This window comes from Mauremys mutica, chromosome 9, assembly GCF_020497125.1.
Source record: "Mauremys mutica isolate MM-2020 ecotype Southern chromosome 9, ASM2049712v1, whole genome shotgun sequence".
NCBI classification, from domain to species: domain Eukaryota; kingdom Metazoa; phylum Chordata; order Testudines; family Geoemydidae; genus Mauremys; species Mauremys mutica.
The window spans coordinates 43,914,905-43,932,530 of NC_059080.1; the positions used below are offsets into that span (position 1 = coordinate 43,914,905).

A 17,626-nucleotide genomic window follows, 5' to 3' on the forward strand; every position below is an offset into this window, starting at 1 on the left:
TAGATAGGGTGAAAAGTGGGGAATTTCTGCCCACAAATCTCACACATATACACCGCAGATGCGTACATATCTGTCATTAATACGCACACAAAAGGTCAGCCTATGGGAACAGGTACCCTCACCTTTCCATGGGGGAAAGACAAATTTGGGCATAGGAGGAAGGATTTCTCCCTATAAAAAGGGTGACAATCCACCATTAGGCAGGCGATACACCCATCTTTCTATCTTCCATCGCCTCACCCTGCCTACACCTACGTAAGCTGTCAAACTACTGATAAACCGTGGTGTTATTTCTTTTCAAATTTGTAAGTATAAAAGGACTTTAATTTCTGCTTTACTTTTAAGCATTTAGTCTATAAAGGGTTTAACTCATAACCAGTTTCTTTATAACTTCCTCTATCTGTCAAAGGTGTGAACAACACCCTAGTGCAGGGGTCTCAAACATGCGGCCCGTGGGCCGCATGCGGCCCTCGGAGCTCTTCCCTGCGGCCCGCGGAGCTCCCCCAGTTACTTCCTGTCGCCGCCAAACTCTCCTCGCCCCCGCCCCCCTCCCCGAGTTATTTTCTGTGCCTAAGCTCCCCGCGCGCTGCTCCCCAATGTTTGGGGCCGGGTCTCTCCCCTGGCCCCACGTGCCTCCCCCCAGTGTCTACCAGCCCCCACTTGCTGCCCCCTCACCGCCAGTAGCCTGCCCGGGAGCTCACGCTGACTCCACTCCTCCTCCGCTATGCCGGCTTCCGGCATCACCTGCTGCCGCAGGGTCCTAGCGCCCCCCTGCACTAGGGCCAGGGCAGGCTGCCCTTCCCCTAGTCCTGAGACTCCAATGCCCCGAGCCTCTCCAATGCCTCAAACCCCTCACCCTCAGCCCCACAGCCCTCACCCCTGCACCCCCTCCTATCCCCAAACTCCGTCCCAAAGCCTGCACCCCCACCCCCTGCCGCAGCCTGGAGCCTGCACCGAGCACAGAGCCTGCACTCCAGACCCCCTCCCCCACCCAAACTCCCTCCCAGAGCCTTAGGCAGTAAATCTAAGTGCGTGTTTTGTCCTTTGAGTGAGGTGCATTACTGAGTGTATATATTTATTAAAACTGCTTGGAAATGACTTCGTCAAAAAAAAGAACACTCATGGAAGAAAAGAGAGTTTTCCAAGACAAATGGGAGAATTTATATTTTTTCACAGAGGTAAAAGATAAAATTCAATGCCTTATTTGTCAGCAAACGATTGCTGTTCCCAAGGAGTATAACGTGCATCGGCACAATGACACGATGCACCGTGAAAAATATGATGCATTCACCGGAAAAATCCGAGAGGAAAAAGTTCAGCAACTTAAAGCAGCATTTGCCAAGCAAAGAAATTTATTTTCAGGGATTAACAAGTCTAGCGAAGATTCAGTAAGAGCAGGTTTTGTGATAAGCGAAATGATAGCTAAATCATCGCGACCTTTTACAGAAGGCTTATTCATAAAAGAATGTCTTATGAAGGCCAGTGAAATTTTATGTCCTGATAGGAAGAAAGTTTTTGAAGGCATAAGCTTGTCTGCAAATACAGTTGCCTGCAGGATAACGGATTTAGCTGATAATGTGCAAAAACAATTGATTCAAATGGCAAAAGACTTTGAAGTATTTTCAATTGCTCTTGATGAGAGTACAGATGTATCAGATACCGCACAGTGTGCAGTGTTCATTAGAGGTGTGGACTGCAATTTGAATATAACTGAAGAATTGCTAGACTTAATGCCACTGAAGGGTATCACAACGGGACGTGACATATTTCAAGGATTGGAAGAGTGCATTGAAAAAGCTGTTGGTGGCGCTTAGCACTTTCCAGGAGGGAGGGGGGAGGAGCGGGGAGCCGCGCGCTTAGGGGAGGAGGTGGAGAAGAGACAGGGCAGGGGCGGGGCCTCATGGAAGGGGTGGATTGGGGGTGGGGCCAGGGGCAGCAAGGGGGCGTGTCAGTGATGCGGCCCTCGGGCCAATGCACTAGTCCTCATGCGGCCCTCGGGGTCATTTGAGTTTGAGACCCCTGCCCTAGTGCTATAGAGTGCATTTAGAACTGTGTATTATCATAGATTTATATCTCCCCCAATCTCCTTGTATAAATTCTGTGAAGCCTGATTCAAGACGAACTTTATCTTCTGATCACACATATTGGTGAGCCATATCCATATTATTATTATCTATTAATTATTATTAATATTACTAATTAATTAGAAAATTAATTATTAAATAAAACTAAATTAAGTGGATAAATTCCACTGTCCCTACTAACCCACCCCAAATCAGGCTACACAGAGGAAGGAAATTAGTGGTGGTGTTTTGATTAAACAGTGACCTTTTTATAGCCGACATGGCACTAGCAGGCATTCCTGTCAGAAGGCTCCATTGTATTATGGAGATTGTGTATTTGCTTTTCGGTTTAGACAATCTATTATTTAAATGGGTCTATTCCCAAGCAATTTATTATTGTAATTTTGCCTCAACGGGTGCAGAGAAATGTGCTCTTTAACAGCTACGTTCTTTTTAATGGATTCCACTTTTACTGTAGAGTGAAATAATCACAAATCTTGGTTTATTAGGACCTTTATGAAGGACGCATACTTTCACATCGCCATTTTTCCTCCGCACAGGAGGTATCTTCGTTTTGTAGCCAACCATCGACATTTCCAGTTTGCGGTCCTTCCCTTTGGCCTCTCCACAGCCCCAAGGGTGTTCACAAAGTGTATGGCCGTAGTCGCCGCACACCTCCGCCGACGGGGGATTCATGTGTTCCCGTATCTGGACGACTGGCTCATCAGGGGGACCTCCGAGGCGCAAGTAGTGCAGCACGTAGGCATCGTCAGGGACCTATTTACACGTTTAGGCCTGATGCTCAATATGGAGAAATCCACACTGGTCCCCACTCAACGGCTAGACTTCATAGGAGCTACCCTGGACTCCACTCTAGCCAAGGCCTACCTGCCTCAGCCACGATTCCAGGCAATGGCAGCAATCATCCGAGGTCTGCAGAACTTCCCCACGACCTCAGCTTGCACCTGTCTCGGCCTCCTAGGTCACATGGCTGCCTGCACGTATGTGACCAAATATGCCAGGCTCCGTCTTCGACCCCTCCAAACGTGGCTGAATTCGCTGTATCGCCTGGGCAGGAATCCAATAGACACATTAGTCACCATTCCATCGAGCACCCTAAGCTCCCTCAACTGGTGGCTAACCCCCTCCCTGGTATGTGCAGGGTTACTGTTCCATCCGCCTCAACCCTCACTGTCCCTGACGACAGACACATCATCCCTTGGATGTGGGGCTCACCTCGGACACCTTCACACCCAGGGCCTTTGGTCACCGGAGGAACTGGCGCTTCACATAAATGTCCGAGAGCTGAGAGCGGTCCGCCTGGAGTGCCAGGCATTCCAGAAGCATCTGCACGGCCATTGTGTCTCAGTGTTTACGGACAACACAACGGCCATGTATTATATAAACAAGCAGGGAGGGACTTGATCTTCCCCCCTCTGTCAGGAGTCCATCCGACTCTGGAAATTCTGCATAGCCCACTCGATGGACTTGGTAGTGTCTTTTGTCCCAGGGGTTCGGAACACTCTGGCGGATCGGCTGAGCAGATCCTTCCTGTGTCACGAATGGTCAATAAGATCAGACATTATTCATTCGATCTTCCAGAAGTGGGGCTTTCCCCACATAGACCTATTCGCGTCTTGCAAGAACAGGAAATGCCAAGTGTTCTGCTCCTTCCAGGGTCTTTCACCGGGGTCGATCTCGGACGCATTCCTCATGTCGTGGAAGCACCGACTGCTCTATGCCTTCCCACCGTTCCCGCTGGTTCACAGGGTCCTGTTAAAACTTCGCCAGGACAGAGCGCATCTAATCATGATCGCGCCAGCGTGGCCCAGACAGCACTGGTACACCACACTGCTCAACCTCTCCATAGCCAGCCCAATTACCCTGCCACTCCACCCGGACCTTATAACCCAGGATCACAGCAATCTCCACCACCCGGTCCTGCAGGCCCTCCACCTCCCGGCATGGTTCCTGCGTGGCTAGACGAATAAGAGTTACGCTGCTCCGCTCTGGTACAGTATATTCTCCTGAGTAGCAGAAAACCTTCCACCCGGTCCACATACCTGGCCAAGTGGAAGCGCTTCTCCTGCTGGTGTGAGACACAGAATGCTACTCCCTCAGAGGTCCCCATCCCTACTATCTTGGACTACCTCTGGTCCCTCAAGCAGCAGGGCCTGGCGATATCTTCTCTGCGGGTGCACTTGGCGGCCATCTCCATATTCCATCCAGGAGAGAGTGGCCACTCCGTGTTTTCCCACCCCTTAGTTACTCGATTCCGTAAAGGCCTGGAACGCCTCTACCCCCAAGTACACCACCCTACCCCTACCTGGGACCTCAACCTAGTCCTAAACAGGCTTATGAGTCTGCCCTTTGAGCCGTTGGCAACGTGCTCACTGCTATACCTGTCCTGGAAGACAGTTTTCCTAGTAGCCGTTACATCGGCCAGGCGGGTCTCCGAACTTCGAGCACTTACGGTAGACCCACCGTATACTGTTTTTCACAAGGACAAGGTACAGTTGCGACCACATCCGGCATTCCTCCCTAAGGTGGTATCGGCCTTCCATACCAATCAGGACATCTTCCTTCCCGTCTTCTTCCCGAAGCCTCATTCATCCCCACGGGAGCAGCAGTTACACTCCTTAGATGTCCGTAGGGCGCTCGCTTTTTATATTGATCGGACAAAGCCCTTCCGAAAATCCCCCCAACTCTTCGTTGCCGTGGCTGACTGGATGAAAGTCCTGCCCGTCTCCGCACAGAGGATCTCCTCTTGGGTAACGGCGTGCATACGCACGTGCTATGCCTTGGCTCATGTTCCCTCGGGCCATCTCACCACCCATTCTACCAGAGCTCAGGCTTCATCAACCGCCTTCCTGGCCCATGTACCAATCCAGGAGATATGTCGCGCAGCTACCTGTCATCAGTTCACACCTTTGCTTCGCACTATGCTCTGGTCCAACAATCTAGAGATGGTGCAGCCTTTGGCTCGGAGGTTCTGCACTCTGCCACATCTCACTCCGACCCCACTGCCTAGGTAAGGCTTGGGAATCACCTAACTGGAATGGATATGAGCAATCCCTCAAAGAAGAAAAGACGGTTACTCACCTTTGTAACTGTTGTTCTTCGAAATGTGTTGCTCATATCCATTCCAAACCCACCCTCCTTCCCCACTGTCGGAGTAGCCGGCAAGAAGGAACTGAGGCGTGGATGGGTCGGCTGGGGTATATCCGGTGCCATAGTGGCGCCACTCCAGGGGGCGCCTAGCCGACCCACTGAGTGTTGCTAGGGTAAAAGTCTTCCGACGAACGTGCACGCGGCGCGCGCACACCTAACTGGAATGGATATGAGCAACACATCTCGAAGAACAACAGTTACAAAGGTGAGTAACCATCTTTTATCGATGAATGAAAGTTTTTAAATACCTGTCAGCCAGCCAAGATTTAACAGTTGGGGCATGTGCCATCTAATAGAGGCGGGCGCGGGGGGGATCTTTATTTTCAATTTATTTTCTTATCAGACATGTTTTTAACTACAACACATAACCATCCCCCATAGCAGGCAGCTACCGTGTAAATTGCTGGAGCCAGCTTTAGTGGATAATGCAGTGACCTGGGCAGGTCATTGCAACTTCATATACGTAGAAGATGAGCTACTGGGCCTGGGCTGGAATAATGGATCCAGAGGCAGAAGAAGTGACCTCGCTCTAACAGCAGGCAGGTGGGCGTAGGAAGTTTCCTTTTCACGTCACCCGGCCAAGTCCTGCCATCAGCAAGCAATCACTGAATGGGGAGCAGTATGTTGGGGCCTGATCCTGCAGTGGGAGGGGGAGGGAACTCTGCACTTCCTAGGACTAAGTCCCAAGGTGGGGAAAGGTCCTGCACAAGGGCTTGATCCTGCAAACTGCTGAGCACGCTGGCTCTGACTGCCTTCACTGGGCTATTCCCATACTTACAAGTAAGCACGTGTAAGTGCTTTGCTGGATCAGGGCCCTAGGGCTGATCCTGAGAACTACTGAGCTCTCAGAGCTCTGGCTGGCTTTAATATATGGCAGGGGGTCAGGTTGTACATACTGGGAAGGAAGCTCATCAGCATTATAGGGAGACGCCAAAAGGACTCAGTTTGTGCTGAGCAGCAGTTACCCAGTTTCAAGATAGGCAGAAAATACTGAGATGTGATCATGGGCCGCCTTCAGGGGGAGAATTCAGCCCAATGACATGGGGAGAAAAGCAGCCGAAGTGGAGCTCAGGTCCTCAACTCCAGGAGAACGTAAGTCTCAGCGTTAACTCCTGCCCAGAAGCCTGCATGTCGAGACCCAGGAGTGGGGAAGGTACAGCACAGCTGGGCACGTGCAGCAGAACAGGCTGTGCCTGCACTGGGTACTCTCCCCTGAAGGAGCCCCCAGGTGTAACCTCTGCCCAGCCACTGCAGCTCCCTTCAAAGGGGCAGCCTTCGCTTCCCTGCCCCGTGTGGCACCAGTTCTGCTGTTCTGGTTGTGGGGAACCCAGTCTCCTTGGGCTGCAGGACTGCAGGTGAGCCTCACTTGTCCCACAACCAGCACTCCAAGGTGGTGCCAGTCGCCCCTGCTAGCACAGAGTCATGATTTAGCCCTGTGAATCAGTTTGGTAAATCTTTAGCCCTACCCTAAAGCCCTCTGCATGCAAGCAGGCCTGTGTGAACAATACATCACCACCATCACAGCAACACAGGGGCTAGCAGCCTGCTTCCCCATTCACCTCCATGGCCTTTGTGGCACTGTAATGTCAGCCAAGACAGCGGCTTCACCATGCACAGGAACTGCTCAGTGTAATAAAGCATCACCTTGAGAACAGTGGCAACCAGGGCAATGTAAACAAGGCGGTTCCTGCTTGTGAATGTGAAATATTGGGCCACTTGGCATGGAGCCCACACTTTACCCAGCGTGCCAGGATCACAAGGCCTGCACCTCTGTCACATGGAGCAGACAGCAGCTAGCGATGTGGAGGACCATTGCAGAACATCCACAGGCCCAGCACTGCGCTCCATCTAGATCCAGCTGGTTTTCCACTCAGCTCAATACCAATAATTGGTACGGCAGTGGCTTAATTAGATAAAGCATTGCTCTTAGATCCCAGGTTAGTAGCCGGTTCCCATCTTCTCCATGGGCCATGCCTCTGAAGATGAGAGGATGGAGGGTGGTCCACGCCAGCGGTCTGCATGTGACCTTTGGCCCACATTGTGGCTAGCCTCGATTTAAAGGCTATTGCGCAGAAGTGAATAGTATGCAAAGTAGAGCAGGGTTTTGCTGTAAGACACCCCTTCATGTCCAGCACCATTGACATTAGAAGGCAGAAAGGCCAATGGAAAAATGAAGATGTAACCCACACACCTTCTGGGTGTGGTGGTGTGTCCCATCTAGTGGCACCGAGAACACTTAGGCCTGGTCTACACTGGGGCGGGGGGTGTCGAACTAAGGTACGCAAGTTCAGCTACGCGAATAGCGTAGCTGAACTCAAACTACCTTAGTTCGAACTACTCACTCATCCAGACGCCGCGGGATCGAAGTCCGTGGCTCCCCCGTCGACTCCGCCACTGCCGTTCGTGGTGGTGGAGTTCCGGAGTCGACGGGAACGCGTTCGGAGTTCGAACTATCGCATCTAGATGAGACGCGATATATCGAACTCCGAGAAGTCGAACACTACCCGCCGACCCGGGCGGGTAGTATAGACGTAGCCTTAGAGAGTGATTAATGAGTCTGCTCTACAGCCTTAGCTAACAGCCAGTTGGCTTTTAGCTCATGCGGTAGAGGCTCATGCACTAAGTTCCAGAGGGCCCAGATTCAATCCCGCCCGCTGATGACGGGGGTCTGTCAGTGTTACACAGACACACCATTTTAGTAATTCCCTGGGGGGGTGTTGGATTTTGAAAGCCCCAGGGTGCTGCAGCTATTTGTGGATGCCCCCAGAGGGATGGGAGAGAGGCTAGTAGAGGGTAATGGGACCTAATGGCTGGAACAGCAGCCTGGGATCCAGGAGGCCTGGGTTAGAATTTCAGCTCCGTGTGACCTTGTGTAAGGCCATTCAGAAAATTGTGCCTCAGTTTCCTTCTCTGCCAAATGGGGATAAGGATACCTTTGTAAAGTGTTTTGGTAACGATGGATGAAATGGGTTGTGAGGTTGTAATGGCACCAGAGCAGATGCGGGTTGTGTTGACAAATGTGATCGTTTCTGTTGTGGTTTTGCTGAATCTTTGTATTGTGGCCAGTACCTGGGTGATTGGATCTTTTACCTGTATATCATGAATTATCTTGCAATCTGATGGAAAGCAGTGGAGACAGCAGGCAATATAACGGAACAATGTGGCTGCAAACAGAGGCAACATGTGGGGCGGGAAATGCGGGGTCATATGTCCCCCTGGGGTTTGCCAGCCCCCCTGGGTCACATGGCTCCCACGCTGCACAAGAGAGGCAGGAGTAACAACTGACAGACCTAACCAGGAAAAAACAGCCAGATGCAGTTCAGTGGACTCAGAAGTGTCAAAAAGCTTTTAACCAGCTTAAGGCGGCCCTTATGTCTGACCCTGTACTAAGGGCCCTAGACTTCAACCAACCTTTCGTCATAACCACAGATGCGTCCGAGCACGGTGTAGGAGCAGTTTTAATGGAGAAAGGCCCAGATCAACAATTCCATCCTGTCGTGTTTCTCAGCAAAAAAACTTTCTGAGAGGGAAAGTCACTGGTCAGTCTCAGAAAAAGAATGTTATGCCATTGTGTATGCTCTGGAGAAGCTACACCCATACATTTGGGGACAGAGGTTCCACCTGCAGCCTAACCATGCTGCACTGAAGTGGCTTCATACAGTCAAAGACACTAACAAAAAATTTCTTCGGTGAAGTTTAGCTCTGCAAGACTTTGATTTTAAAATACAACACATTTCAGGAGCTTCTAACAAAGTGGCTTATGCACTCTCCTGGGAAGGTTTACCAGAATCAGCTGGGTAAAAATGTCCCTGCATTCTAAGTCATTGTAGTCCTTGAAATGTAAAAAGTAGCTTTTAGTTCTTCATGTAATTATTAGTAAAATTAGAGGTGCATGTGTCTTATTAACTCTGTTTCCTAAACCTCCAGGAAGAAATCCCAGATGGTGTGGACCCGACCTGAACCAGGCTGGCCAGCACTGTCTATGATTTGGGGGGCACGTGATAATGAAGGGGAATGGGGGTGGGTAGCTCCTTTTGATGGACACTCAGCCAGCCAGGTAGCTGTAAAATCCCTCTTGGTGTCTGTTCTCTGCTTGCTTTACCTGTAAAGGGTTAACAAGCCCACAGGTAAAAGAAAAGGAGTGGGCACCTGACCAAAAGAGCCAGTGGGAAGGCTAGAACTTTTAAAATTGGGAAAGAAACTTTCCCTGTGGCTGTTGTTCTCTGGGCTGGAGGGATACAGAGCAGCAATGCTATAAGCAGGAATGCTGTGTAAGTTTGAACCAGGTATGAAAAAGTATCTTCCGTACCCAGAAGAAATGATTTGGATAGAGAATGTTTAGTTAGACACAAGCAGGTTTATTTTTTATTTTGGCTTGTGGATCTCCTCTGTGCTAACCCCGGATGCTTGCTTGTAACCTTTAAGCTGAACCCCCAAGAAAGCTAGTTTGGGTTCTTAATTTTTGGAATTGCTCTTTTAAAATCTAGCAAAGCCCAAGTTCCAGATGTATTTTTTTCCTTTCTGTTTTTAATAAAATTTATCTTTTTTTAAGAACAGGATTGGATTTTTGGTGTCCTAAGAGGTTTGTGCATGTTGTTTGATTAGCTGGTAGCAACAGCTAATTTCCTTTGTTTTCTTTCTCAGCTCTTCCCCGGAGAGGGTGTGTGTGAAAGGGCTTGAGGGTACCCCACAGGGAGGAATTCCCAAGTGTTCCCTCCTGGGTCCAAGAGTTGGTTTTATTTATTTATTTAGCATTTGGGTGATGGCAGCGTTTACCAAGCCAAGGTCAGAGAAAAGCTATAACCTTGGGTGTTTAATACAAGCCTGGCATGGCACGTATTAATTCATTGGTAGAGGTGCAGGTGAACGAGCCCCGGCTGATGTGGTTAGGTCCTATGATGGTGTCCCTTGAATAGATATGTTGGCACCAGGGTTTGTTGCAGGGTTTGGTTCCTGGGTTGGTGTTTTTGTTGTGTGGTATGTAGTTGCTGGCGAGTATTTGCTTCAGGTTGGGGGCTGTCTGTAAGGGTATGTCTACACTACAAGACTATTTCGAATCAACTTAATTCGAATTTGTGGAATCGACCTTATGAAGTCGAAGTTGTGTATCCACACTAAATACACTAGTTCGACTGTGTGAGTCCACAGTAACGGGGCCAGTGTCGACTTTGGAAGCGGTGCACTGTGGGAAGCTATCCCACAGTTCCCGCACTCCCCGCTGCCCATTTGAATTCTGGGATTTCCCCCCAATGCATGCTGGGGGGAAAAATGTGTCGAGGGTGGTTTTGGGTAACTGTCATCATTGAACCGTCAATCACGCCCTCCCTCCCTCCCTCCCTGAAAGCGCCTGCGGGCAATCTGTTCGTGCACTTTTCTGCTCAGTGACAGCGCGGGCGCCACAGCACTTTGAGCACGGATCCCGCTGCAGTTATGGCCGTTGTCAACTCCTCGCACCTTATCGTCCACCTCTTCCACAGTCAGCTGCTGAGAAATCGGGCTACTTTTCAATGGTGCTGCGAGCACTGGTGGACCATGGGGGACGTTTTACCAACATCAGCGTCGGGTGGCCAGGCAAAGTTCATGACGTGCGTGTTTTCAGGAACTCTGGTCTGTTTAGACGCCTGCAGGAAGGTAGTTTCTTCCCGGACCACAAAATAAGTCTTGGGGATGTGCAGATGCCTATAGTGATCGTCGGGGACCCAGCCTACCCGCTAATGCCCTGGCTCGTGAAGCTCTGTGCAGGCGCCTTGCACAGCGACAAGGAACTCTTCAAGTACCAGCGAGCAGTGAGCAGCGTGACCTGTGACTGTTCAGTTTCTTTACAGAGAAGCTGAACCTGCCCCTGTTTCTTTACCAAGTTACTGTTGACTAGCATCTGCAGTTACATACCCCGCCCACCCCGCTTCCCCAACTTCCAACACACGTTTAAAAATAAAATACATGTTCCACTGTAACTTTACAAAGGTTTCTTTATTGATGACTTTGCGTTACAGGGTTGAAACTGGGACACAGACTGTGCTGGGTAGGGTGTGCAGTGATGTAAAGACCGCCTGTAAACTCGAGGAATGACAGGCTCCTGCTCCCAGAGCGGTCTGCAGTGCCGGACTGGATGTTTCAACGGAGCCTGCCATCCCTCCTTTTAGGGACTCTGTGTGCGGGGGCTATGTGGCCTTTTGGCGGGGGAGGACGGATACAGATTCCTCTGCTGCATGGTTCTGTGGTCCAGGACAGGGACCGTTGCATGAGATCTGTAAACCCCGCTACAAAGTCACGTACCCCCCCACCCACACAGAACCTTCAAACCACCTCCCATACCGACCAGGGTGCGTACTGACTGCAGTGTGTGTGCGACCTGCTGCTGATCCTGCCCCCATGTCTGTACCCTGGTAAAGGTGATTGTCCTGTCAAATTACCAACCCCCTTCCCCCCCTTCAAACACAGTCTCCTCTAAAAGAACATGACGGAAACAGTAATTAACAGAAAAGTATTTTTTATTATCAACTAGACAGTTAGGGGATGAAACTGGGATGGGGGCTTGGGTGAGGCGGGAAGGAAAGGACTTCTCAAAATTTAGGCTATGAGAGCTTTTCGGTACTTGAGCACTCTGCTGGGGTGCAGTGACAGTTTACACGGCCTCTGGCGCCCCTCCTTCTGGTTATTTTGGGTGAGGGGGGTATGGGACTTTGTGGCGGGGGAGGGCGGTTGCAGATACACTGCAGGGGGGCTCTGTCCTCCTGCCTGAGGTCCTGCAGAACATGCACAAGGCGCAGGAGCATGTCCGTTTGCTCCCTCATTAGTCCAAGCAGCGTTTGAGTCGACTGCTTGTCTTCCTCACGCCACCTCTCCTCCCGTTCGCTGTGTGAGCGCTGGTACAGAGAGAGGGTCTCCCTTCACTGGCTCTGCTGGTCCGCCTCATCTCGGGAGCACCCCATAAGTTCAGCGAACATCTCGTCCCCTGTCTTTTTCTTTCGCCGCCTAATCTTTGCCAGCCTCTGTGAGGGGGATGCTGTGGCAGGTCTGGAGACAGTCGAAGCTGTGTGATGGGAAAAAGGGAGTGAATTCCTTGCAAAGATAAATTTTTGCGAACAATGAACACAGTCTAGTCTCTCTCTATGAATTCTGGGTTGAGATCCCAGTGCCTGATGGGGCAAAAACCATTTTCGCGGGTGGTTCTGGGTAAATGTCGTCAGTCATCCCTTCCTCCGGGAAAGCTACAGCAGACAATCATTTCAAGCCCATTTTCCCTGGATTGCCCTGGCAGACGCCACAGCGTGGAAACCATGGAGCCTATTTTGCCTTTTGTGCCTGTCACCGTATGTGTACTAGATGCCGCTGACAGAGGCGGTCCAGCAGCACTACACAGCAGCATGCTTTTGCTTTTGCATGATAGCAGAGATGGTTACCAGCCATACTGTACCATCTACCATACCATAAATTGGTAATAAGATGGGCATGGTTACCAGTCCTTTTGCACTGCACCATTTGTTGCTGTCATAAGTGCTCCTGGCTGCTCTTAGCCAGGGGCGCAAAAGCCAAAATTGGGAATGACTCCCTGAGTCAATCCCTCCTTTTTGGTATGTAAAAATAGAATCAGTCCTGCCTAGAATATGGGCAAGTGTACTAGAGAACCACTGTATCAGAGAACCAGAGAGCACAGCTGCTCTGTGTCAGATCCTGCATAGATTATGAGCTGAATGCTATTCACAGGGGGTGCTCCTGCAACAACCCCACCTGTTCATTCCATTCTTCCCCAGCCTTCCTGGGCTACCATAGCATTGTCCCCCCACTTGTGTGATGAAGTAATAAAGAATGCAGGAATAAGACACAGTGCCTTGTTAGTGAGAAATGAGTGGAAGGCAGCCTCCAGTTGCTATGATAGTCCAGATAGGACATTAAGGAGTGTGGAGGAGAGGAGCCCAGCATCCTGCTGCTAGTCCAGGGGCAATTGAATCTTTTCTTTACACATGAAGGGTGGGGGCTGATGAAGCTCAGCCCCCTTTTGCTATGATGAGGACGGTTACCAGCCATACTGCACCATCTACCAGGAAAAATTAGGGCCAGGCGCCCTTGATCGATCTCACTGATGCTAGTACGCATGGTTACCAGTCCTTTTGCACTGCCCCATGTGCCAATAGGCTGATGATGACGATGGATATCAGTCATATTGTACCGTCAGCCACCCATGGCTGGGGGGGAGTGAGGATGTCGGTGTTCAGTGCTGCAGCATCGCATCTATCTTCAGCATTCAGTAAAGATACGGTGACATGTAAAAGAGTCAACAGAGGATTGTTTTCCCTTTCACTTCTAGGGGTGGGGGTGGGGTGCGTAAATTGCCGAGCTATGCCCTGACCCACCGCGGACACTGTTTGACCCTAGAAGCATTTGGAGCTCAGCCAAGAATGCAAATGCTTTTCGGAGACAGTAGGAACTGTGGGATACCTTGCGTCCTCAGTCCCCCCTCCCTCCATGAGCGTCCATTTGATTCTTTGGCTTTCCGTTACGCTCGTCACGCAGCAGCGTGCTGAGTCTGTGCTATGCCGTCTGTCCGGAGTTTTTTGAAAAATACTTTGGACCAGGCGTAACATTACAGTAATTCCCCTAATTAGATGCAGGACTCTCCGAGCGAGATCACCCTGAGGACGGTCACTGAAGGAGATAGAGAGCACATGCTGCGTGAAAGCCAGCACAAACCAGGGCCCTATGCAGCCGTGCTCGGGGAGGCAATGCTCCCTGAGTACCTCATGAAAGCCTCGCGCGGAAAAGTGTGCTGCCACGGAGTACCCAATAAGGCAGCTCTCCCCAGGAACCTCCTGCGGAGGCTTTTCGATTACCTCCAGGAGAGCTTCGTGGAGATCTCCCAGGAGGATTTCTGTTCTATCCCCATATATAGAGAGACCTCCTTTTCACATACTTCAGATTCCTGTTATATTAAGAATAAAAGTTTACATGGTTAAAGCACTTACCGAGTGATCCTTCCCCTGATTCAGGGTCCGGGTTAATGGCCGGGGAGGGTTGGTAGGGGATCTCCGTGACGGTGATGAAGAGATCCTGGCTGTCGGGGAAACCAGTGTTGTAAGCGCTGTCGCCTGCCTCATCCTCCACAAACCCTTCCTCATCTTCCCCGTCCGCGAACATCGCCGAGGAACTGGCCGTTGACACTGTCCCATCGTCAGAGTCCATGGTCACTGGTGGGGCAGTGGTGGCAGGCTCCGTAGCGTCCGTTTGCCGCTTTGATTTTTTGGTAGTCTTGTCTGGGGTCCTTGATTTTCACACGGCGCTGCGTGGCATCCCGGCTGTATCCTCTGTCTCTCATGGCTTTGGAGACCTTCTCGTAGGTCTTTGCATTCCGTTTTTTGGAGTTCCCGGTCAGTCTATGCTGGGTCCCTCTTTCTATTCAGAGATTACATGAACTCCTCTGCTGGAGAGCTCTGCATCGCTGCCGGTGCTGCTGAGCTCGCCCCGATGTCCAACCACAAAATGAGATTCTAACTGTCCCGGGACTTTTCCTGTGTGGCTGGTCAGAGCATCCAAGCTTGGACTGCTGTCCAGAGCGTCAACAGAGTGGTGCAGTGTGGGATAGCTCCCGGAGCTAGTAAGTTTGATTTGCATCCACACCTAGCCTAATTCGACATAGCCATGTTGAATTTAGCGCTACTCCCCTCGTCGGGGTGGAGTACCGAATTCGAACTAAAGAGCCCTCTAGGTCGAATTAAATGGCTTCCTGGTGTGGACGGGTGCATGGTTAATTCGAATTAACGCTGCTAAATTCGAATTAAAGTCCTAGTGTGGACCAGGCCTAAGCGAGGACTGGCCTGTCTCCCAAGATCTGTGAGAGTGAAGGATTGTCCCTCAGGATAGATTGTAGATCCTTGATGATGCGCTGGAGAGGTTTTAGTTGGGGGCTGTAGGTGACGGCAGGTGGCGTTCTGTTACTTTCTTTGTTGGGCCTGTCTTGTAGTAGGTGACTTTTGGGTACCCTTCTGGCTCTGTCAATCTGTTTCTTCACTTCAGCAGGTGGGTATTGTAGTTTTAAGAACACTTGATAGAGATCCTGTAGGTGTTTGTCTCTGTCTGAGGGATTGGAGCAAATGCGGTTGTATCTTAGAGCTTGGCTGTAGACAATGGATCGTGTGATGTGGTCTGGATGAAAGCTGGAGGCATGTAGGTAAGTATAGGGGTCAGTAGCTTTCTGGTATAGGGTGGTGTTTGTGTGACCATTGCTTATTAGCACTGTAGTGTCTAGGAAGTGGACCTCTTGTGTGGACTGGCCCAGGCTGAGGTTGATGGGGGGGTGGAAATTGTTGAAATCATGGTGGAATTCCTCAAGGGCTTCTTTTCCATGGGTCCAGATGTAGAGTAGGGGCATTAGGGGATGAGAGCTGAGGAAGTGTTGTTCTAAGTCAGCCATAAAAATATTAGCATACTGTGGGGCCATGCGGGTACCCATAGCAGTCCCACTGACTTGAATGTATAAATTGTCCCCAAATGTGAAATAGTTGTGGGTGAGGACAAAGTCACAAAGTTCAGCCACCAGGTTTGCCGTGATAGTATGGGGGATGCTATTCCTGCCAGAGAGCGTTGCTTCGGAGTAGGTGACCAAGTCATGTTCCTGAAAGCACTCCAGGCCAATAAGATGGAAGCGTCATGGGAGGGGCCATTTATGGTCCGAGAACACTTGGGAGCTGTTAATTACCTCATAGCGTTCCCAGGCCCTAAAATATACAATGTTAGTTCTCTAAAGCCCTTTTATTCCTGAGAAACCAAGGTTCTCCAAGTTACAGTCCAGGAGAAAGACAACACTAAGTGGCCTGAAGGCGTATACTATGAAGGAAAAAGCAACAGTGGCGTGAAAGAGGTGTGCCTTTCCATAACCCTTGGGCATAAGCAGAGACAGCAAATCCAGGAGCTGTGCACCAGCATCGCACCAATGTTTTCAGCCACCCCAGGACGGACAGAACGAATGTACCACTCCATTGACACAGGTAATGCTCGTCCAATTAGAGCCCAACCCTACTGGATGGCTCCTCACGCCAAAACCGCAATAGAAAGGGAGATCAAGGTCATGTTATAGATGGGTGTAATCCGTCCCTCTGAAGTGCATGGGCCTCTCCAGTGGTTCTGGTTCCCAAACCAGACTGAGAAATCCGCTTTTGTGTGGACTATCGTAAGCTAAATGCTGTAACTCAGCCAGAAAACTATCCAATACCATGCACAGATGAGTTATTAGAGAAACTGGGACGTGCCCAGTTCATCTCCACCTTAGACTACTGGCAAGTGCTGCTAGATGACCCAGCCAAGGAAAGGTCAGCCTTCTTCACCCATGTAGGGCTGTATGAATTTCATGTGCTCCCTTTCGGACTGTGAAATGTGCCGGCCACCTTCCAGAGGCTGGTTGACAACCTTCTGGCTGGATTTGGGGAATTTGCAGTCACCTACCTCGATGATGTGGCTATATTCTCAGATTCATGGGCAGAACACCCGGAATACCTCAAAGCTGTCTTCCAGCGCATAAGGGAGGCAGGATTAACCATTAAGGCCAAAAAGTGTCAAATAGGCCTAAAAGGGTAACGTACCTTGGACACCAGGGGGATTAAGGTACTATCAATCCCCTACAGGCTAAGGTAAATGTATCCAAAATTGAGCCTGAGGGTGGGGATGTTGTGGGAGCAACCGAACCTTTAAATTGTGTGTGGGGCCCAGAGGTGAAAGTAAGCGGGTATGGGCTGGTACGGAGGACCGGTAAGAAAAGGAGACTGCCTGAGGGAGGGAGAAGCCTGCCCCCTGCATAAGAATAGTTTAAACTCAGCTGTTCCCTGAGTGGTTCAGCTCTTGGGGTTAGGAATGGTTTCTGGCATCCTTGTTAATTTCACTCCCAGTTGTTGTTGGGGGGGGGGGGCGGGATGGTGTGTTTGACCATGGCAGGGGCAGTCCTTGTCTGCCCCCGGGATGAGGGGATCTTGTCTCCAATACTAATATACACAACAAATACAAGCATTTGGCTGCACAGCTTAAATCCAGAGCTAATAAAAGCAGGTGGAAGGGGAAAACTCACTGTCACATTGGTTTCTCTTCTTCTCCCTCCCCCTCCTCCAGCCAGGCTGCAGACAAGGCTCTGCATTCCTCCTCCCCCACCAGCAGGGGTTCTCCTCTAGGCTCTAGCTTGCAGTAGGGACACTGGCTGAGATGCCTGCTGCTGCTGCCTGCATAAGAACAGTTTAAACTCAGCTGTTCCCTGCGCAGTTCAGCCCCCAGGGTTAGAAGCCATTTCTGGCATCCTTGTTAATTTCACTCCCAGTTGTTGTTGGGGGGGGAGGGTGTGTGTGACCATGGCAGGGGCAGTTCTTTTCTGCTCCCAGGATGAGGGGATCTCCTATACACAAAAAACACAATCA

The 17,626-nt window shown here is 50.5% G+C and overlaps 1 protein-coding gene across 1 annotated transcript in view; it reads right to left on the reverse strand.

The window, feature by feature from the left end:
* Positions 1-3,329: 3,329 nt before the first annotated feature.
* The window catches only part of LOC123377543, an 88,094-nt gene continuing 73,797 nt past the window's right edge, over positions 3,330-17,626 (reverse strand). Inside the window, exon 3 of the mRNA XM_045030591.1 lies at positions 3,330-3,410. Within this exon, the coding sequence (XP_044886526.1) occupies positions 3,330-3,410 (81 nt within the window). The remainder of the gene's footprint in view (positions 3,411-17,626) is intronic.